General features: G+C 38.9%; 2 protein-coding genes across 3 annotated transcripts in view; one reads left to right on the plus strand and one right to left on the minus strand.

Moving 5' to 3' along the window:
• Positions 1 to 454: 454 nt before the first annotated feature.
• Positions 455 to 2,640, minus strand: si:dkey-103j14.5 (isoaspartyl peptidase/L-asparaginase). Of its 2 annotated transcripts, none has more exons than XM_033979783.2 (7): positions 2,594 to 2,640; positions 2,074 to 2,264; positions 1,534 to 1,676; positions 1,292 to 1,455; positions 1,100 to 1,218; positions 877 to 987; positions 455 to 809 (listed from the first exon to the last, which is right to left on the minus strand). In XM_033979783.2, exons 2-7 carry the CDS (start codon positions 2,258 to 2,260, stop codon positions 604 to 606), a joined length of 930 nt encoding a protein of 309 aa, XP_033835674.1. In that variant the 5' UTR covers positions 2,261 to 2,264; positions 2,594 to 2,640; the 3' UTR covers positions 455 to 603. The 2 variants fall into 2 exon arrangements, with proteins under 2 accessions (XP_033835674.1, XP_055083009.1); XM_055227034.1 differs by lacking the exon at positions 2,594 to 2,640 and adding an exon at positions 2,354 to 2,422.
• A 1,160-nt stretch (positions 2,641 to 3,800) lies between these two features.
• khdrbs2 (KH domain containing, RNA binding, signal transduction associated 2) overlaps positions 3,801 to 22,129 on the plus strand; it is a 75,262-nt gene continuing 56,933 nt past the window's right edge. Inside the window, exons 1-2 of the mRNA XM_033979686.2 lie at positions 3,801 to 4,089; positions 16,318 to 16,445. Of these exons, the coding sequence (XP_033835577.1) occupies positions 3,990 to 4,089; positions 16,318 to 16,445 (228 nt within the window). The 5' untranslated portion in view covers positions 3,801 to 3,989. The remainder of the gene's footprint in view (positions 4,090 to 16,317; positions 16,446 to 22,129) is intronic.

The following is a 22,129-nucleotide window of genomic DNA, read 5'->3' on the forward strand; positions in this document are numbered from 1 at the left end:
ATCCCTGAGCCACCTCAACTGGCTCCTCTCAACGTGTAGGAGCAGCGGCTCTACGCCGAGCTCCTCCCGTGTGACCAAGCTCCTCACCCTCTCTAAGCCAGCCACCCTGCGGAGGAAACCCATTTTGGCCGCTTGTATCTGAGATCTTGTCCATGACCATACGTGAGGGTAGGAACGTAGATTGACCGGTAAATCGACGGCTTTGCCTTTCGACTCAACTCCTTCTTTACCACAACAGTAGAACCAAATATCCTAATAATGATCCCTTGATTTTTATCACTTTCCAAGATGCTCAAAGCGTCTCATTATGAGTTATGCATTCACTTCTCAGCCCACACTGGCAGTGGTTGTAGCCACAGCTGCTCTGAGGCTAGTTCAAAGAAATGTGGCTGTTAATCTGCATCATCAATGACGCATTCACAAACCATAGTCATTCAACAGGTGGGTCTTATTGTTTATTACAGTGTAAGGACATGCACTTATTGGAAAAATATACATATGGCCTATGTAGTCAATATAATCTTGAAACTGTTAAAATATTTGAGCTATTAAGCAAAAAACATTACAGTTTAATTTTACAAAATTCAAATATGTAAAAATCTCTCAAGTTAAAGGTGCTTGAAATTTTTCTTGAGGATTTAGACCGTACCATAATGTATCATTCTCTACAGCTGCCCAGGCCATCCTCTCTGTGGTGAATGTAGCAGCCCACTGCCCTGATGGAGTGACCACGATGGCACCACCAGCTCCATGGACCCGATCTCCCATGTACTTCAGGGCTAACTCTGAGGCCTCTGCTGCAGGTTTTCCTTTGGAGAAACAAATCAAGTAGCACCTATGTCTCACTCTGATATTGCTATATATTGCTATTCTTACCTTGTTCCATATGTGAAATAATAGTTCTGGCTAAAGTAACTTTGAGAATATTCTCTCCATGGCCAGTGCATGACACAGCACCACTATAATTGTCTGCATATCCCCCACAGCCTAAATTCCAGAAAGAAAATCAAATAAATACTTTAAAGAATTGCTAATGTTGGATTGTATTTATCATAACATAACAACGATGTATGAAGTTATTATTTGTTTTTATACTAACCAATCAATGGGGAGTCTCCCACTCTGCCAACCATTTTATTTCTGATGCCTCCAGTAGATGTGGCACAGGCAACATTTCCAGTAGAGTCCACAGCCACTGCTCCGACAGTATCATGGGCCCTAAAAGGAAAAAAAAAAACATGCAATTGATTATTTATGTGAGAAATAATGCAGGTGTGTTATTCGTATATACCATTTTGCATTGAAATCCTCCTTAATCCCAGTCGCATAATTCTTGTGTTTCTCCCATTCTTTTCTTTCAAACTCAGACACTAGTTCCTCTGTACAAATTGTGGCCATTCCAATGCTCTCAGCAAACAGATTTGCCCCTCTGCTTGTCAACATCATATGATCTGTCTGCAGAGAGCAAAAATAAAGCTTAAAACATACATTTTCAAGTTCAATATCAATGTCAACCTTTTTTCAACCTCAAACCTTTTCCATTACAGCACGTGCAAGTGACACTGGGTTGCTAATGTTTTTCACTGAAGAGACTGCACCACTTCCAAGTGTCTTCCCATCCATTATAATGGCATCAAGCTCCACCTCTCCTTCACTATTAAGTACTGCTCCGTGCCCTGTAATTAAATTGTCAGAACGAGCCACTAAATTAACTTTTCAGGCAAGGCTGTAATTCAGTTTTCTATCGAGTATAACATCAGTAAACATGTACACACAGTTAAGGGGGTTTTGAGCAAACACCTGCTGAATTAGAGTCAATAATGAAGATTAAGAGGCCTCTGAACAGGGCCCGATCTTCATTCAAGCAATTACAAAGTGCAAGTCTACAGATCAAACACTAGGGGGAGACACTGCACTATAATATACTGTGATTCACGCTTTAGAGCTTATCTTTAAGCAGCATAATCAAGGACTGCCAACACACACTGAGATTAATAAGATATATCTGAAATAAGCATTAATTGATGATATATCAGCATACAAATGACAAGGTGCCTGTGTATTATTATGTACCTGCATTAAACACGTCGTTGTCTTCCAGAGATCTCACTGCTGCCTCTACAGCATCAAGAGCACTTCCTCCTTTCTTCAGCACAGAAAAGCCCTCACACGCTGCAGCTTTAACTCCACTGACAGAGGCGGAGGCCAGGTCCTCAGGTATGGCCCATGCGCCACCGTGCACCACTAACACAGCTGGCATCGTCCTGCATCACAATAAAAAGAAAACATTTGAGGAGATGGTGCATCTTTCTGTGGTTAGATTTTTACTATATATTGAGTAAACGCTCTCTACTCTGTTGCTAGAGCCACTTCAACTTGACTTGCAGCTGACCCTCAGACCAAACACTGAACATTGGACATGTCTTGATACTGACCTGTTTTTTTCAAGATTCATGTGTTTACTTCCGCCCTCACCTCAGCGATTTCACAACACTTTAATTACAAGTCTATGCACGTGAACTAGATTCTACTGTGGGACAGAAAGCAAAATATCTGAGAGAAAAACAGCCCTAGTTATAGTCAAATCACTCACCAAAAGGCAATGTTTTTAAGCAGCGCAATACGCAGACCTCATCAGCAGAACTACAGATTATTAAATAGTAAATGCTCAACCGCGTGGACTCGTTTTACGCCATGATCACGTGACAGCGTGTTTGGTTCGACGCAATGTTGCATATTAACCACCAGGGGGATGTAAAACCACATCCTCTGAAAACACCAGTCATAAACGAGAAGAGCACAAGGACTGGTCAGGTTTTCACCAGCAGCAGCAGATTCCAGGTCAACAGGTCTTGACATCTGATCATATTGGTTAAATTTTTCTCTCATAATTCAACACATCAGCTATCTATAGCCCACCTTTTAACTGAGCAAAACAATCTTGTGTTCATAAAGTCTTAGTTAGTAGTCTTAGCAGCAGGGGCATGCCATTTTGAAATAGTTAAATCATTTTGTAGTGGGCTACAGTCCTTGTGATTCTGAGCAGAGCCACAGTCTTCTAAAGGTCAAGTAGAGCAGGCGCTGGTCATTCACTATATCCCTGTCAGCTCAAACTCATAATGAGTAAGTCAAGCTCAACGTGGTGTAATACGGACTAAAGAAAACCCATTAGGCTTTATAAGGCTGCATACACTGAGGTTGCAGGGGAGAAAGGTTATCTGCTTTCACATTGTATTTTTGCATATACAGTAAATGGTTTACAGATACACTGACCATACCATTGTTAAGATACATTGTCTTCTTGAGCAACCCCATTTGAAATGCCTGGCTGCAGTGAAAATGAACACATTCCAGTTTATTTCCTTCTGGCTGCACTGAATGAGATCCTGCCCCAGACTTTACCTCCAGAGAAATCACACTGTGTCAAGCGTAAACCTTTCAGTACCATGGAGAGCACCAGACCGAGAGTCTTTCTATTTGGAGTGAGACGTCGTTCATAAATGTTGCAATCACAGTGACTTGTATACAGTGAATTATAATAATTTAGCTTATGTTTATGAGGTTATATTGACTAATAGGCGAGTGTGTGAATGTTTGTTGTAGTGGTTTCATCCCAGTGAGCTCTAATCTCACAGACCACTGACCAATATGACTGCAAACTTGTGAACCTTTTTCATAAATATGCTCCTGAAAATTCTCTGTTTTCCCGGTGCCAGTTTTACAGTGACCAATGAGGGTGAGAGGGGCGGGAAACTGCGCGCTGCAGATCAGTGCATGCCCACAGAGTGTTTGACGAGGAGCCCAGCGCACTGAGCGGCAATGGCAAAGACGGGCGCACACCCCTGAACCACCTACACCCCCAAACTGCACGATTAGTTTGGAAAGGACCTTACGCACAAAGACTTCGAAAGCCTGACTCACTCCCCAAAGAAGCGCTGCTTTCCAACACGAGGTGCTGTCTCACCTGCTCTGCCGGTGAACGCTGCTCTATGACAAACATGCATCCAGAGAAATATTTACCAGAGCTGATAGCGGAGAAAGACACGCTGGACCCGTCCTTTGTGCACGCCGTGCGTCTGCTTTCAGAAGGTAAGACGTCTTTATCCTCCCTAAGCGTTTGTTTGTCATCTCTGTTTCCCGCAAAAAGGGACACCGTGAGTGTGTGCCGCTGCATTACACACAGATATTCTGTGTCAAAGTGCCACTTAATACTAAACCTACATACGCTTTACATTTGAGGGCTACTTCCCAGAAAAGAACTTCCCGCGAAGTAAATGTTTTCTTTACGTTGAACTCATTGTCCAAGTCTAATCAGGTCAAGTCACGTTGTCGTTGCGATTCACAGCTCGCCTAACCCACTGCCCTCCAAGGTCAGCTATAGTGCAACATCAGCAGCACCCACAAATGTTACCTCTAGAACAGGCTAAGATTCTATAGGCAACCACCTGGATGTGCGCTATGCTGCCCGGACAGAGAGCACAGCCATGAGCCTCCTGCACCCTGTGTCTATCACCTGTTTGACTGTCTGAACAGAACAGTGTCCAGTGAGTGTGTCCAGTGAGTGTGTCCAGTGTGTGTGTCCAGTGAGTGTGTCTCCAGTGAGTATGTCCAGTGAGTGTGTCTCCAGTGAGTATGTCCAGTGAGTGTGTGTCCAGTGAGTATGTCCAGTGAGTGTGTGTCCAGTGAGTGTGTCTCCAGTGAGTATGTCCAGTGAGTGTGTGTCCAGTGAGTGTGTCCAGTGAGTGTGTCCAGTGAGTGTGTGTCCAGTGAGTGTGTCCAGTGAGTGTGTGTCCAGTGAGTGTGTCTCCAGTGAGTATGTCCAGTGAGTGTGTGTCCAGTGAGTGTGTCCAGTGAGTGTGTCCAGTGAGTGTGTCCAGTGAGTGTGTCCAGTGAGTGTGTGTCCAGTGAGTGTGTCCAGTGAGTGTGTCCAGTGAGTGTGTGTCCAGTGAGTGTGTCCAGTGAGTGTGTCCAGTGAGTGTGTCCGGTGAGTGTGTGTCCGGTGAGTGTGTCCGGTGAGTGTGTCCAGTGAGTGTGTGTCCAGTGAGTGTGTCCAGTGAGTGTGTCCAGTGAGTGTGTGTCCAGTGAATGTGTCCAGTGAGTGTGTCCAGTGAGTGTGTCTCCAGTGAGTATGTCCAGTGAGTGTGTGTCCAGTGAGTGTGTCCAGTGAGTGTGTCCAGTGAGTGTGTCCAGTGAGTGTGTGTCCAGTGAGTGTGTCCAGTGAGTGTGTCCAGTGAGTGTGTGTCCAGTGAGTGTGTCCAGTGAGTGTGTCCAGTGAGTGTGTGTCCAGTGAGTGTGTGTCCAGTGAGTGTGTCCAGTGCTGCCTGATCATCTATACATCTCCAGTAGTATGTAGCCTTCTAAAGCTTGTACACTTGTGAGGTTAACTATGTTGAAGCTAGACAGACTTTATTTAGCAAATTATGCCTGTTCTGGGTGACTTTGGGTGTGCACAAAGGATTAAGTGTATTTATACTGCTGCTGCTTTATTAAAATAATCATGTACAATGTTGTTTACCAACCTGCCACAACTTTAACTTTGTTTGAGTCATAACTTGGTCTGTGGTGAAGCTGAGGATGTGTTTGTGCTTCTGCCCTAAGTGTTGATGAGATGCCAAAGTGACAATGCAGAGACGGACCTCATATATCTAAGAGGAAACCGTATACTCAGAGATATTTATTACAACTGAATGTAATATGCACATGGATGAAGAAACGGGAACATAAAGAGGGAATTTAACCCACATCCTTCTGGCAGAGTTAGAGGGGCTACATGAAGTCTATGGGTTGGCCAACACAATTAAAGTACACACAGTAAACTGTTAAATAATTAAGTGTCTTGCAAAACTCCTGCTGCCAAGTTGGTGACATAGTGTGCATCTCTACTTTTATTAATTTCATGTGTCGCACAGTGTCCCTTCACAGACACCCATGGGCGACTCTGGAATAATATCTGTAATTTGTAAGCACTTGCACACTGTTGTCTCCACTTTGTCATCCTCGTGGATAATGCAGAGGCACATGTATCAATGGACAGCAAGACAAAGTGCGTTCACACGTTTTTGGATTAACAGCTATTTATCACACACATAATCCACCACTATTCTCCTTGTGCTTAATGTAAACACTGCAGCTGTAGCGGCGTCTCGGGCACGTTTCTCATGTGGTATTCAAATCATGCTTCTGAAGTGTTTATTATTTAAAACTGGAGAACACAGACTGAATAATATTTCCCTCAGGACAATGGACTTCCTGCTGCTTTTTCTTCTCTGTACACGACTGTGATAATGTATGATGTGCATGCATTAGATACTTCAAACATGCTCATGTAGACTATCTTACAAACAAATGGCTATTCAAGTTCACTCAATACTACATCATATTTGAAACGCTACTACATCATTTAAAAAGTCCTGAAAAATTGTCCAAATTAGGAATTATATGCAAAATTGATTGTCCAAAACACTTCATTTCCTATATGACACAAAACTGACTCTTGTGAGCTTTAGTCCATGGTGTTATAATGATGTTACCTCCTCAAAAACATACATGGAGTTTTGTTTTGTTTCATTCACACGTTTTATTATTTATTATTTATTAGTCTGTCTACATCTCCACAGCTCAAAATGCTCTGTTCCACGTTGTGACGTCATGAAGCTGAAGTTTTTAAGTGAACAGCTCCTTTTATCTTTAGTTAGTCAAGATTGGAAATTCCAGAGCTGAATTTATCCAAATGATTCTAGTGAAGGTGTGTGGAGTTTAAAAACACAGTGGAGCACTTCCTGTATTAATACATGACATCACAATGTGGAACGGAGTGTTTTCTGATTGAGAGAAGAACTCAGCCTAAATATACAGGGTTTGTGTGAAACGTGTGAATGAAACAAAACACAAGTCTGGGTCTGTTTGTGATGAGGAAACAACATTATTACAACAACATTAACATGGATCAGGAAATGTTTGCGTGACAAAACTGTTTTTCTTGTTTTAATGAACTGCTGTGACTATATTATAACTATTGAGGTTGAACTATGTCACTTTTCTACTGGAGTGTCCACCACCTGTTTACAAAATGCAAATATTACAGTATTGGTTTGCCTGGAATGATCTACAGTATGGCTATTAAACGTATCAGTCTCCATGGAGATAGCAGGTGACACAACCAGGTGATGTTACAGGTCAGATCTGTGGAGAGGTGTGTGGTGACTCTGCTCACATTAAGCATGAATGTTATTAAGTTCGAAAAAGTAATACGGTACAAAGCAGAACAAAAAACTAATGCCTCTCACCAGAAAAGTTACAAGGCTTTTTAATGGCTGGTGGTTCTCTATGTGACACTAGCTTAGCATACAGCGCAGCTCCACCTCTCTATAAGAAGCAGTGGGACTCCTGTAAAAGTGTACCAGACAGGGAAGGCAGAGGAAACTAAAGCAGGCTTTTGATGGACACACAGGCAGGGGAGCATTAGGCTGGTTTGGCAAAGACCAGCTGTGATGCCATTTATAGTCAGCAGCAAGACGGACATTTTGGTTCTGTTTCTGTACACAATGCACTGGCTTTGTATTCAGAATAGAGTTACAAAGTCAAACAGCTCAAGTCAGCGCTTTTTCACCTAGATTTTGTCGGCGTAGATGAAATGCAAACAAATGTGCAGGAGATTTGAATAATGTACGGCTGTCTGGATAAACTGAATAAAAGATGATTCAGAGATATGAGGGAGAAGAAACAGTGGGACTTGTTTAAATTATATGGGATGGTATGTGAAGGTGCGTAGTCTCAAGGGGCTCTGTGAATTTGCAAGTTAAATCAGCATGATGAATGTGAGTTACAAGTCCTGTACTGCCTAATGTCTGTCAGAAGTGGACTATTTTTTCCAATACAAGCCTTTTAAGCCATTGCTTAAAAAGCGAATATGTAATTTTTCTGGTGTCGGAGACAACCAGATGACGCCACCGGGCCACTTTACAGGCCAGATTAGTCATGTTTTTAAAGGTATTTCTGAGTAATAAAAAAACCACTGAATAATTGTTGGAACATTCCATACATTAGAAGTAATACCAATAACAGGAAGTAAGTAGTGAAAAAGCAGTGGGCAGGGCAACCACTAGTACAGTAGTAGCATTGACGGAGATACGATGTACGAGCAGCAGTAATGTCATTTGTAGCAGTTGTAGTAGTAGTAGTCATCGTAGTAGCAGTAGTGGTAATTTCATCTCTTTATTTCAGACTCGGAGTTGTAAAAGACAGCTGTACCGGTTTATTTATTGTATACATAATACATTTGCTACAAAGTGAATCAGGCAACTCAGCTTAGTAAAACTCAAAGACATCGCCATTGCAATCTGCTTGTATATTCTCATGTTTATAAATTGTTGATCACATTTCAGGGAATTTATTTTCACTGAGGCCATATTGTATCCCCCCTATGGCACAGCTTCTAGCAAAAGATAAATATCTCCCCATGAGGTACAAGCTATCAAAAGGACACCAAAATTACATCGCCACAAAATGAGAAGGTGCATTACCCATTCAGCTCTTTACCCTGTATGCTCTTATCAGGGGCGACTTACAATGAGAACACGGGTCGAATCAGATTACATTTCAAGGTCAATAGCACTTTAAGAAACTGAAAAAACATGCATGGAGAGAAGCCACAATAGAAGATATTACGTTTTATCGCAAATCCGATTAACTTTCTGCTTTATATTAATGTTTGGAACAATAATGTCTAAACAGAAATAAGATATAACCAAAGCATAGGAATGATACGGCTACTACGGAAAAGGCCCTTTACGCTATGCCAATAAGACAATAGAATGACAATTACATGTTACTATGTGGTCTAATACTAGTTTGGATAAGATGAAGACCGCGCTAAAACTATTGAGCATAGTTAATTTGACTTAAATGTTTTTTGTGTGATTTCTGAATCCTGAAGTCCCTTTGTCAAATTGTTTAAGCATAGAACAGAAATAATCTAAATAGACTAAATATATAATAACTTTAGACTAAAAGTTTCCATATCCTTATAAAGATCGCTAGGATAAGGATGTGATATTAAAATTCAACTCCACTTTTGCACACTATTGATTAGTAATGTCAAAAACTGTCAATCAGGTATTTAAATGCACAACGTCAGCAAATGCACGAGGCTGGTTTGTTGTGGGATAATGAGCTATTTCCATCAAACATGGCCATAATTACATGTATACACAGATTTTATTTATTTATTTTTTTTCATTTTTTTCATTTCATTATCTTTATTTATACATGGAGAGCCCAATGAGACCAACAGACTCTTTTTTTCATGAGTAGCTTGTTAAAATGCACTGCAATACAGACAAGAACAAACAAAACAAATAACTGCATAGGTCCATTTAAAACATTAAAACAGGAGCAGGTGTGATTATAAATGTTTATTGCCAGATTATTAAAGTGCATTTATGGCACTAATGTATCCAGTCGTCCATGTTCTTGAAATGTGTTCCATTTTTGGGAAGCAAAATAACCAAAAGCTTTTCTTACCATTTCAGTTCTAGTGTGTGATATCTTGTATTAAAAGTTTATCAAAGTTTTATTTGCATTCAGTGGTAAATTATGATTAATTTTGGAGAAATTTGGATTTCATTAAAATCTTGCTGCAGTTTTAAAATTATTATGATAAGCCGAGGGAGCATTTGCATAGAAAACATGATCTGAATATAAATGTACAAGGCTTTTTCTTAAATTGCAACCAATGGAATTAATAAATATAGTAAAAAGTAGCAGGCTCAAAATTTTACCTTGGGGCAGTCCTTTGTTTAAAGTTTAAAAATGTATTTAAACCCATCGGCTAATTCTGTTTGAAAGATGATTTTGAACTAATTACATGTATGCATCAACCACTTCAAGGGGATTTTGTGATCTACTGAATCAAAAGCTTTAGTTAAATCAATAAACAGAGCTACACAATCTTGTTTGTTATCAAGGCTGTGAAAATGCCATTTAAAACCTTTGAGGTTGCAGTGACAGTGCTATGACCTTTTCTAAAGACTTCAAAATGGAGCATTTATTTAAATAAATTGTAACTTAATTTGCATCTAACTTTTCTAAAACTTTTGCAAAACAAGGTAATTTAGATATTGACCAGAAATGATTTACATTTTTAGTTGTTTCACCTTGAATTTTATATTTCTGCCTTAGAATTTACAAACTGAAAATTTAAGGCAATTTCAAGAAATAATGATTAACCCGATATCACTGTAACCCAGGTCAGAGAGGATGCCTCACCCACTGAAATGATCCACAATGGCATTAAAGTTATCTACATTTGACCTTTATTGTTTGACTTGCCCTTGAATATGTTGAACATGCACTTACTCTCAGCTGGGTCGCTTTTCCAAAGATCTGACCTGCAATTCACAGCATCACCTGCTTGTTTCCATGAAAATAGTAGTACAGTAATGCCATACTGTGGAACACTCTAAGCCAATCAATAACGTGGATACAAACAGGTGGTATACCATCCACCAGAAAAGTTACATAGAGCACCTTTAATGATCTATTCCAGGAGTCTCAACCTGAAATTCACAAAGACATAAGATTTAATAATGAAATGAAATGATTTGCACATTCCTTTAAATGACTCTGTTAAATTAGAAAAAGATGTGAGAATTAACAAGTTTACCTGATTTGTTTATTAACCCGAGGCATGGCGACAACTGTTCCAAAAATATACCTGCAAATGTCAGAAACAAAATGAATAAATCAATTTAGATTAAAAAAAAGCATTTTTTGTGACATAATCTTGTTGTATTCGAAAAAGTCATTTAAGGTAATAGCTTTTTATTACAGCAATTCCAAAAACAGTGGTATTTAATTTCCATCACCTCAGACAGAAAACACATTTAAACAACATGGGGTCTGAACGAGCGAGACTTTTTCCCTGGGCACTTTTCTTTCATCAGTTAATTGCGTGTCTTGTTCTGCCACCAGGTTCACTCCCTTGGTATTATGTGTTTGGCACTGGCCAGAAATCAGGTATTGAAATGTAATTAGAGCAATTCGTTCAGCTTGAATTGTGGATTTTCAGTGGGTGGAATAATCCGTTTTTGATTTGGTTATAATGAGGGAAGCCATTTATGTATTTTACGTCTCACTAAATGTTACTTATTGTACTGTACATGCATTAAAGTCAAAGTCAAGTTGATGAATGTAAAACTTTGACAGCTCCAGAAGTTTGTGTCAAATGTGTTCCTGAAAAATAAAGTGGCCGCTGCCGCACTATTGCTAAAGGTTTTTTGTTAGGTTTTTTGCAGTGGACTATTGTTGCTGCTAACCTTGCAGAATCAAAAAACTGAAATATACAAAAGGAGAGGTGCTTACTGGCACTATTATTTTGTGACATCTATGTCAAAGTCGAGGGCATCTGCCTTTTGTGCATTTACAGGCTCTTTTCAGATACAGTTTCTACTCGAGTTCCTTCATATATAAGAAAACAAATCCTGTTCTTGTTTGCTATTTAATCTATGCGTCTAGTGTAGTCAAATGAAAGATAAGAGCTGAACAATTACGTGGGGAATAAATGTTGTTTTGATTAGATTTGCGTTATGTTTTCGAATCTGAAATTGAAAACGGCTAAACTAATACAAAAATCACATTTCAAAACAAGCTGTCTCAAGTCTCAACAGAAATATCTTGTTTTTCCCAGACAGAATATTGTTATTTTGATTTGATTGTAATTTATTTGTGCATCCTCATCGGTGACTACATTCCATATTTTTATGTTTATTTATTACCTGTTGAAACTACAGTTCTTTGGCCATATCATCACGGCCCAAAATCTCTGCACCCTTATTCTGGAGTGTTATATAGATGACGAGACGATGAGTGGGAGACAAATGAGGCGATGGAGTGATGACATACTTGCCTGGCGAATCCAGAATGATATCGCTGTGTATTGATATCAGTCTGGTCCCCACACTCTCTTTTGCATCTCAAACCTGTTAAAATGCGATCGTTCAGGCAGATTTGTTTTTTTCAGTGACACATGTGAAACAAAGGAGCTCATTGGTCAACTATGATTAACAAATACAATCAAATTTATCTCAGTTTAGTGGTTCGTCTATTTATTCTACAGAAATCCACCATGTTTTTCAGCCACTTGTGATATTTTTTCCTTTACTTTTTTCCGATACGATGGACCTCACGCCTATTTGAAAACGGGGAGCTTCACCGGTGACCAAACTCACATCTTTGTAAAGTACTGAGGAAGTGTGTATTTTGGATCGCAGGCCAATGACCCGATCCAAGACTGGACCAAAACTTCTCTTGGAAAGTGCACAGCCTTGGCAAGACAACACAGTCTGTGGAGGAAGCTGGTCGAGACTTCCATGATCCCTGTGTCATGTGAGCTTTGTGGGTTTTTTTTTTTTTTGCACGATCATTTCAAAGTGTTCATTCACAACTCTACAGATTCTAATAATACATAACACTTGTATGAGCAGTGACGGTTTGCAGGCCACTCAAAGGGTTACTCCACAGTTCAGGACAGATAAAAACGCAATAATAAGTTTCTTGTTGATTCATGTGGAGTAAGTCCTCTACTCTTTCTCTCAACTCATTCACTTTGCCCCAAATGAGATTTATTTCATCCACAACAGGGACTGAAACTACTGACCTTCAAGAGAGTCTCTGATCTGAAGGATGCCATTTTGCTTTGCAGCCCATATTTAACAGCTAGGATGCTTGTGTGAATGCTCCTCTCCACTTTGATTTTGTAAGCACATTTTCCACTTTTCTTGCCCTTTTCATGTCCTTAGTTCTCGCTTTCTCCTTTATACTTACGAAAAGACAATCCACTTCAGAGTTCAATGGCGGGTTGTGTGCTGCAATTGAATGAAGGATTTTCCCACAATGCACTTTGCTAGGAGTACTACCGTTTGCCTCTTAAAACACCTAAAATATCAGAGCATATTTGGGATTTTTGTGAGACTTGCAGCCACATCTAGGGGCTTGGTTTTGTCTGTGATGGATTCTCAGTTGGTTTGTGGGAAGTTAGCTCAATCTTTGTAGTCAGATTTAGTTGAAATTGTCAAGGTTTTTCATTTACCAAGCATTTTGCGGATTTAAAAGTTCTGGCAGATAAAAGAATAATTCATGATTGTTGTGTATTTGTGCTGCTTTGTTAGTTAAGGCCGTCACAGCTCAGTAGATAGTACAAGTCAAGGTTTCACATAGTAATTTTACCTTCACAAGATACAAAGCTTGGTCTGTGTTGATGTTTTGTGCCATTCATTCTTTGGTAGTTTACAGTATTATTATTTTTATTTAATTATTTGTGGTTCAGTTTGTGTTTGATTGGAAAAGTACTTTTTTGGGGGCTTTGTTTCTAGAGACATCACCTATTAAGTAAATGAGGTTAGGTAGACATAGGCCTATTTGATATATTGCTGAGAAAATATAGACTATATACAAAACTAGAAGCTGTACTTTTTGCAATAAGAGCCTCCCCTTGTTGAGTGTTTTCTTTGACAGCTCATTTTGCAGCTCAGACTTCACTGCTTCACTGAAAGAAACTGCCACAGATCCAGTCTCCTCTTGTCCTCCGCACACTATCAGATTTAATCAGAGATATTGTGTCAAGTGCAAGTGATTCAGTTAAACATTTGAAAGAAGCTTCATTATTATATATTATATACAGAACAAATTACATATAATTTGACAGCCATTGTTTAGATACAATGTTAAATTATATTTTAAAAAAAAGTATCTTTCTGACTCTCTTTGCTATCTTTCTAGCGATATTTAATGGATAATGCTGAGTTAGGTGTTAAATATTGCAGACGACAAGTTGACAAGTCACTCACTCATTATAGATTCACTAACTTGCAGACGTGTTTTTAGATGATGAGAGAAAAACAGTGATACAAATAGTAAACATTTTTTTAATTTAGGCAAATACAAAAAAATGTATGGGACACAAAATGTCACAGTGCTATTTTCTGTTTTTCTTTAACTATAAAAAGTGGCAGAAATAATATGATGCAACAGATATAGCAGTGCAATGTGACACTTTCACCGAGTTTCATCAACTCCTACAATTCAGTGTTTTCAAAAAAATTCAAGTGACATACTAAACCTCATGTGTCTCCAGTAGGTTAGACTGTAACGGCCTGCTCACTGGCCTCTCCAAATGAGCAGTAAGACAGCTGCAGTACATCCAGAACACTGCTGCTCAGTCCTGACTAGAAACATAAGTCCTGTGCTCAGGTCTCTGCACTGGCTCCTGTGGGTCATAGAATAGACTTTAAAGCAGCTCTGTTTGTGAACAAGTCTTTCCATGGCCTAGCACCAAAGTACATCTCCCACATGTTAGAGCCATATGAACCATCTCACACTCTGAAGACTTCAGGGACCAGCCTCCTGCTGGTGCCCAGAGTCACGACTAAACATGGAGAATCAGTGTTTCAGTTTTCTGCTGCTAAAACCTGGAACAGTCTTTCTGTAGATGTGAGACAGGCCTCTACTTTGACCATGTTTAAATCCAGGCTCCAAACAGTTCTGTTTAGCTGTGTGCGTAGCTGTACACTCTTCTCTTTTAATGTTAATTTTATGATGATTGTTTATGTTTCATTTGTTTTATTGTGATTTTAATGTCTTTCGTATTCTGTAAAGCACTTTGAATTACTTTGTGTATGAATTCTGCTATACAGATAAACTTGCCTTCCTTTGCCTTGCCTTGCCTAATTTTGTCTGTGCAGAAATACAACTGAATAGCTCATTCTAAATAAATCATTAAGTCTTAATAAAGACAAAATGGGGTTTTCTTCTCTTGGATTTTCAGGTGCTAATTAGTGATAACAAGAAAAGGTTCCCTCAGGTGAATGATCTTATTTATAGAAGTCACATTTCTGTTCAGTTTTGTTGCTGTAGTAAAATCTAAGCTGGCCACTTTATGTCCAACACCAACTGGACATTTATTTTTTTAATGTGCACTCGGGGGCATGCACGTACAAATTTACACAAGGTTTTACAAATTAGTATCCCTGAATTTTGATTGGAACCAGTGAACTGCAAATATGACATGAGGGTTGAGTCAGCCAGTCTTAACCAAAGTGCCCCATGACGATGCCCCTTTATATGTTAATGTGACATCTCTGTGTAGTGTGGACATCACATTCATTTGTCCAGGAGCACTGACTGGGAACAGCTCATTAGAGGGCTGTTCACAGGGAAGTGAGCTGCAGCGGAGACACTTGGACTGTTATTGTTGTGATTAGGGTTACTGGATCACTGGACTACTGGGTAGACTGTAAAATATGCCATTGAATAACATGATCCTGCAATTTAAATGCGGGAGGATATACACAGAGCTGTCATAAACCTGTTCTTAGCTAACATATTGCAGACTTATTTCTGTCTAGTTGCTGGCAAGTGATGGGGAAATTCCACTACTCTACTTACTCTAAGTACAGCTCCAGTTTGGTCCTGGTTGACAACAATTGACAAAATTGGGTTGTTCGGGTTTTAATCAAATCAAAATGCCCTGTCCGCACAAGCATGTGGTTTGGAGAAGAGTTTTTTTTTTTTTTTTGGAAGAAATAAATTGGATTTTTTGTGTGAATGGAGTTGATAAAAAGTTTGTCTTGTTAAAAGCCATATTCCATCAAATACGTATCAAAGTAATAATAGATCTGTACAAGGAATCATTAGGATTAAAACCTGCTGTAGAGCTCGTTTCACTTGTTTCACACTCATGGCCATACCGGATTGTCAAAGCTTTATCTCGTCAGATCTCAGAAGCTAATCAAGCTGGACCTGCTTAGTACTGGGATGGAAGGCTGCTGGGAATATCAGGCGCCACAGTAGTGCGCTAATGACAAAAACCTGACATTGTGTCCTTAGGCGAGGGACTTCACCCACAGTGCCTCGTATGAATGTGTTGTGTGTGTGTGTGAGACTATTGATGGTGGTTGGAGGGACCTAGGACGCAGATTGGCAGCCTCGCTTCCATCAGTCTGTCCCAGTGCAGCTGTGGCTATAATAGTATCTTACCAGCATCGAGTGTGGAGTGAATGAATAACAGCGTCTTTGAATGTCCAGAAAATGTGATATAATTCTGATGCATTATTATTATTATTATTATTATTATTATTATTATTATTATTATTATTATTATTATTATTATTATTATTATTATTATTATTATTATTATTACTTTCCACAAATAATTACATAAAATATATTGGACAATGATCAGGGTTGATGTTAATAAACTGACCATATTCTCCAGTTCTTCTAAAATGCTTAATCGTTGTGCTCTGTTTTATTCTCTTGCAGAAATCGAAAAGTGTGATGGTGAAGATTTCAGAAAAGATGGCGACATAAAGAAATACCTTGACATCATCAGCAATAAAAACATCAAGCTCTCCGAAAGAGTCCTCATCCCGGTGCAACAGTATCCAAAGGTGAGTGGACAACAGCACCCAAACCAAATATGTACTCTGCTTTTCAATTTCCACAGGCGGCTCTGTCTCACTACTGGCTGCATTTGGAGAGGCTGGGGTGTATATGGGTGACACTGTGCCATTAATTATAGCTGTCAGCCTGGGGAAGGTTGGCCTCACCCCGGTCACCTTTTGCACATATTCCACCATCTCGGAAAATCCCCCCGAGCCTCAAGCCGCCTAATACAAAGTCATGGCCGCAGCCTGTTTATTTTGATGCAGTCAACAAAGAGCAGGGTTTTTCACGCTATAAGCCACTTTTCGGGCCGTGACGGACAACAGTCATAAATCATGCGAAAACTCAACGCACACGAATGTGGTTCAGTATTGAAAACAGGGCTTAAGTGACAACACTGTGGACAAAGACGCTGTAACAAAAGGGAAACTGCTTCTCTGCATCTACTCCATTAAGCAACAGGCGTCTGACTATAATGACGTTAGTGTGTTAGATTGAATCAGAGCCATTAGGCCAAAAAGATTGAAGAAGTCTGCTTGCAATACACTTATAGCTAGTCTAGTATTATAACTAAAAAAAAGTAACACAGCCTTGATGAATTACTCTAAATGAACCTTGAATTTTGAGCTGGTAACATACGTAGTTTAGTGTTATTAAGTGTGAAATGAATACACTTCTGGTTGCTGTTAATGAGATTAGAATTACAAAAAGAGTTTTAATTCTAGTGCTGCAAGATTCTGGGGGGAAAAGCGATTGTTTTCAGACAGGTATTGCAATTAAATTTGTGACATAAAAAGTTGGATTCTGTTCAGAGTGCAAATTGTAAACAACTTCAGGAGAATTACCATTTCATAGAAGACTGAAATATGAATTTATAAACTAGAATACCAATCCCTTGAATTTCAGAACATGTTTGTAGAGGTCTAAACTGTAGGTACAACAAAATTAAAGCTGTTCTTTGAAAAGGACATTCTATGAAATAATTGCAGCCATTGCGATTTGATGATTGGTCTTTTGTTCATTTATTTTAATAGATTATTTTTTCAGACCAAGGTTTAGTTTGTTTTTATACCTGAGAGTTTCGACAGAGAAAACGTCATAGGAACAGAGGACAACAGACATTGTCGCTGGATTAAGGAGGCAAGCGAAATACAGAAACATGCCCACGGGACTTTAAACCGGGACAAGGGGGCTTTTTTACTCTCACACACCTGGGATGCTGTCCTGAAGAAGTCGGACTGCAGATGGTGCTGTCAAAACCTGTTTAAATCAGCTGAGCGGACATGTCACAGCAACATCACATGGCCACTCTGAGGAAAAGCGCTGGTGAGCAGTTGAAATAAACTAAACCTTGGCCTGAAAAAAATCTATTAAAATAAGTCAAATTGTGATTGTGACATATTGTGCAGCCCTATTTAATCCTTCATTTTCCACACAACATCACCACTCATAATTTGTGTTTAGAGATAAGAGCACTATGTTATCACGCACAAATTACTCTTATGACTTCAGCTCATATTAGACATTACTGTTGTGTAATGCTGTTCATGAAAAATATACATCTGTTTCTGTAATTGTACATATTAAGTCCCCCTCCTTCTCCAGAGGTCAATATTCTCATCCCTCCTTCTCTGATGTACAGTGTGTCTTATCTATGAGGCTCCTTTTAAGTCCATATCGTTACCAGAGTAGCTCTAATCATCAGTTCTCTGCATAATGAATAATAATAGGCCTTTAACTATGACCTGGCGTAGTATTTGAATTTTTATGACACTACCCATTCTACTTTCCAAGTGACACATTTGGCTTGTCTTGTCTTATAAAAGCTGCAGGGGTCCCATCTTTTCATAGCCTTATATACAGTCACGCCGAGCGCCTGGCAGTTTGCTGACCACAGTATCTGAGTTCACTGCGGTGCACAAATATATGGTCAGCCACTTTTTGCTTTGTTTCTGCTTGTTGGGCTCATATACAGTTCCTCGGAGTCTTCTCGCAATATGAATCACTTGTGGCCATTTTCAGATATATATATGTTCTATCTTTCTGACTTTAGTGCTTGAAAAGTCTTTCTATAGCTGTAAAACTTTGCAGCAGCAGTGGAGTTGTCTCATTTTGATGATGTTACTCACTTAAATGAACCACAAGACCATTAACGGGCCAGTGCAGTGTAATGTTGAACCGAATCAGTGAAATAACAATGCAATGCAAGCAATGCAAGTATTTCTAAAATCTAGAGGTTTTGCTGTTTTGGAATCTGCGATCAGATATTTATGCAGTCAAGCTACAAGTTTGGCTCCAATTATCAAGTAAAACAAACACTAACAACCACCAGTATGAAATAGTTTGTGCAACATGGTGTATAGTCTTAAAGCAGACTTATTCTGCAAAATGAACTTTCAACTTTTAACCATGTTATAGTTATTTCTCATTCTCATTTATCCTCTTGAAGTTGTATTTAGAGTGATTTATGCATGTTTGAGCAATCTTTAATTGCTTATTTTCAACATGCCATTTTACCGATTAATTGGCATCTGCAGTTTTCTAATGCAGAAGTCACCAGACCTGCTTCTTTTATTAAGTTATTTTAGATGAATATTGCAATTTAAAATGTCTAAATGTATAAAGTAATGATCCACGGGTGTCATAAATTATAACTATACAGCTATAGCAAACACAAGCACAATAGATCTTCTTTAAGTATGTTTTGTTTTTGCTCAGTGTCTAATGTTGTCAGTACTAAAGTTTCTATGCTGATTTTGATACTAAGGAAAAGGATTGATTTTTTGATACCACAATAATGATTATTTTTTGTATAATAGATATATTATATTATCATTTGGCCTTTTACTAATTACATTTTTGATACTGGTTTCAACATTGCTTAGTATGTGGGTATAATGATTTTCTGGAAACCCTAGTATGTATCCCAATAGGACTGCAGTCGACTAAAGACATGTCCTGCAGATCCCAACATAAACTGCATTCACAAGACTACAACTGCACAGGAGCTCATGCAAAAACAATATGAATACCAAAAAAATACCAAATTTTCAACTAACACTCACTCACTCACACCTTTCTGCTGTTGTGTCAAAGAAATCCTTATATAACTCTAATCTTAAACTCAAGTTTGTTTGACTAAGACATCATCAACCGCTTACCCACCGCAGCTCTAATATCCATCTAATAGTCAGCTGATTTCATATAACTTAGCATTATACAGCCCTAGTGATAGGTCCTGTTATATGCTTTGCTATTGTTGATAAATGAGTCATTATGATGTGGTCAGAAAATGCCGTGGTGAGGTCAGGAGGGCAGAGAAACGTTTAGCCTGCCCCCACAGGAGCTCAGCCTCTGTGCGTGACTCCAGCCAGCTCCCCAAATGCTGCACATAAACCACTGTCTGTTTAAGAGTGTGGGAACAGCAATCTCAATGTTTATAGGAACTACTCACTCTATTATATCGACCCCAAATCAATAAAATGCCAATTAGGTCATTAGTCAGGGAGCACACAGGGACTCCGGTTCACATGCAATCTGTGCTATTTTTATCCAAGTGTATCTCTAGTTTTCTTACTGTATTGGCTATAAGATTTCTACGTACTCTTAGTATTGTATGTGTACATCTGAAATTCTATTGGTTTTGGGCTTAGTATGTGTGTATCTGAAGTGGTATTCTAATTCAGAAAATAGAGCTTTTACCTACTTTGAAAAGGATTTTTTAGAGTACTTGTTGTTCCATTCTGTGTAATTTGTTATGACCTGTTCCTGCTGAAATGGATCACGTCTTTGAGTTCTGTTATAAAAAGAAATTACACAGGGTACAACAAAAATCTGTTTTTTTTCACTTTCACTATTTTACAAATAAACTGGGACATGCAGCAGATAGTCTTGAATCTCTAAAACTGCTCTAAAAGTCAACGCAAGACGTACACTGCAGGTGAGTAGATGCTGAAAAATATCTTAAATTTAGAGATATCACTTTATTAATGTAAGAAACAAAAGTATTACAGGTTTTTCATGCTTCATCATGTTCTGTTTTTTTATTTGTGAAAATGGCAAAAATTGGACGTGGGACATATTACATAGAAAAAATGGGTAGAGCCAGGTATAAATATTTTGCTTCAGCTTGTTAACATATTAAATATAGAGAATAAATGAGAGAAGGGATTTTGGAATCAGGTCTAGAATTAGATCACAGAACACAGCCTCATGTGAGATACTGGCACTGAAATGATGCAGGATTCCTATGGACAACACACAGTCACTGTCTGTAATGGACATAACAGTGTAGCCCTGCAGAGTAAGCAGTCGGCCCGGGCTTAGAGAGCATTTGTCCAACTCCAGCCTGTGTGACCCAAACGCCCCGTCAGCAGCACCAAACAAGACTGCACTGTCACCACGGGGACATGCTGCACTTTTACTTAATAGTAAGGAGCCACATGGAGCAACTCTTTGATCAAGACAAACAAAGGTGAAAAGCATCATTAAATCTAAGTTAATGGAACAGATAGGAAAGATAGAGAAAACTGGAAACAAAAGTAAATGTTAACATTTTAGGCACCGTTCAGTGCTCACAGTGAGCAGTGAGGAGTTGAGCGTAAAGAGGCACTTTACCTGTTCTGCACATTAACCTCAGCTTTAATCACGTGTGACTGTCACATGAACTGTGAAAGTATTGAGGGCTCTGAAGTTTTTATAGTTCACAGGACATCAGTGCAGTGCTTTTGTTTACATAGTAACAGGCTAACATGGCTAAGTAATGCTGGTGATTCTTTGCTTGTGCATGTATTGTGACTTATTATAATGAACAAACATGGATTCAGAGCTTTTAAAAGAGGTATAACATGCCCATATTGGTCAAAGTGTGGTCCTGGAATTACTTAATTTAAGCATAACATTCACTGTTATGCTAAAAGCATAAATTAGTACGGAGCACAATATTAAAGTCACTTCTCTAACTAATCTAATTATACAGTATATTTAAATACAGTGATTTTTGTAGAAATTTGAAACAGTCTCTCAAACAAGTATTCCAGTGAAGAAGGCTATACACTAATGAAATTATATATAAAATGTATAGTGAAATAATGAATTGGGTACTAATAATATTGCCACAGTTCTGTAGCCAATCTGCACAAACTCTTTTTTGGTTGAGTTTGTTTTGTTCAAGGACAGCGAGCAGAACAGCAGTATGAATAAGGGAGAGCGCCATTAAAGGCAAGGCAAGTTTATTTGTATTGCAGAATTTGTATACAAGTAATTCAAAGTGCATTACATAATAAAAAAGATATTAAAATCACAATATAATCAAAACATAAATAATTATCAGATAATGAACAAGAGAAGAGTGCAGAATAAAAAACCTTTCAGTCATATGCACAGCTAAACAGAACTGTTTGAGCCTGGATTTAAACATTGTCAAAATAGAGGCCTGTCTCACATCTTCAGTAAGAATGTTCCAGGTTTTAGCTGCAGAAAACTGAAACGCTGATTCCCTATGTTGGGTACCAGCAGGATCCTCAGAGTGTGAGATGGTTCATATGGCACTGACATGTCGGAGATGTGCTTTGGTGCAAGGCCATTCTGTTCTTTGAGCTGCAGGAGCCAGTGCAGAGACATGAGCACAGGACGCATGTGCTGTACCTGTTCCTGGTTCTAGTCAGGACCCGAGCAGCAGCGTTCTGGA

The sequence above is a fragment of the Periophthalmus magnuspinnatus genome, chromosome 15 (assembly GCF_009829125.3).
Source record: "Periophthalmus magnuspinnatus isolate fPerMag1 chromosome 15, fPerMag1.2.pri, whole genome shotgun sequence".
Lineage (NCBI taxonomy): Eukaryota > Metazoa > Chordata > Actinopteri > Gobiiformes > Gobiidae > Periophthalmus > Periophthalmus magnuspinnatus.

Bases quoted from the DNA above. Each gene is read 5' to 3' on its own strand.
- si:dkey-103j14.5 (XM_033979783.2), bottom strand. From the start codon at position 2,260: ATGCCAGCTGTGTTAGTGGTGCACGGTGGCGCATGGGCCATACCTGAG. The intron at 1,677-2,073 runs GTACATAATAAT...ATTTAATTACAG, and splicing joins CAACGACGTGTTTAATGCAG to GGCACGGAGCAGTACTTAAT. The intron at 988-1,099 runs GTTAGTATAAAA...TCTGGAATTTAG, and splicing joins GGGAGACTCCCCATTGATTG to GCTGTGGGGGATATGCAGAC.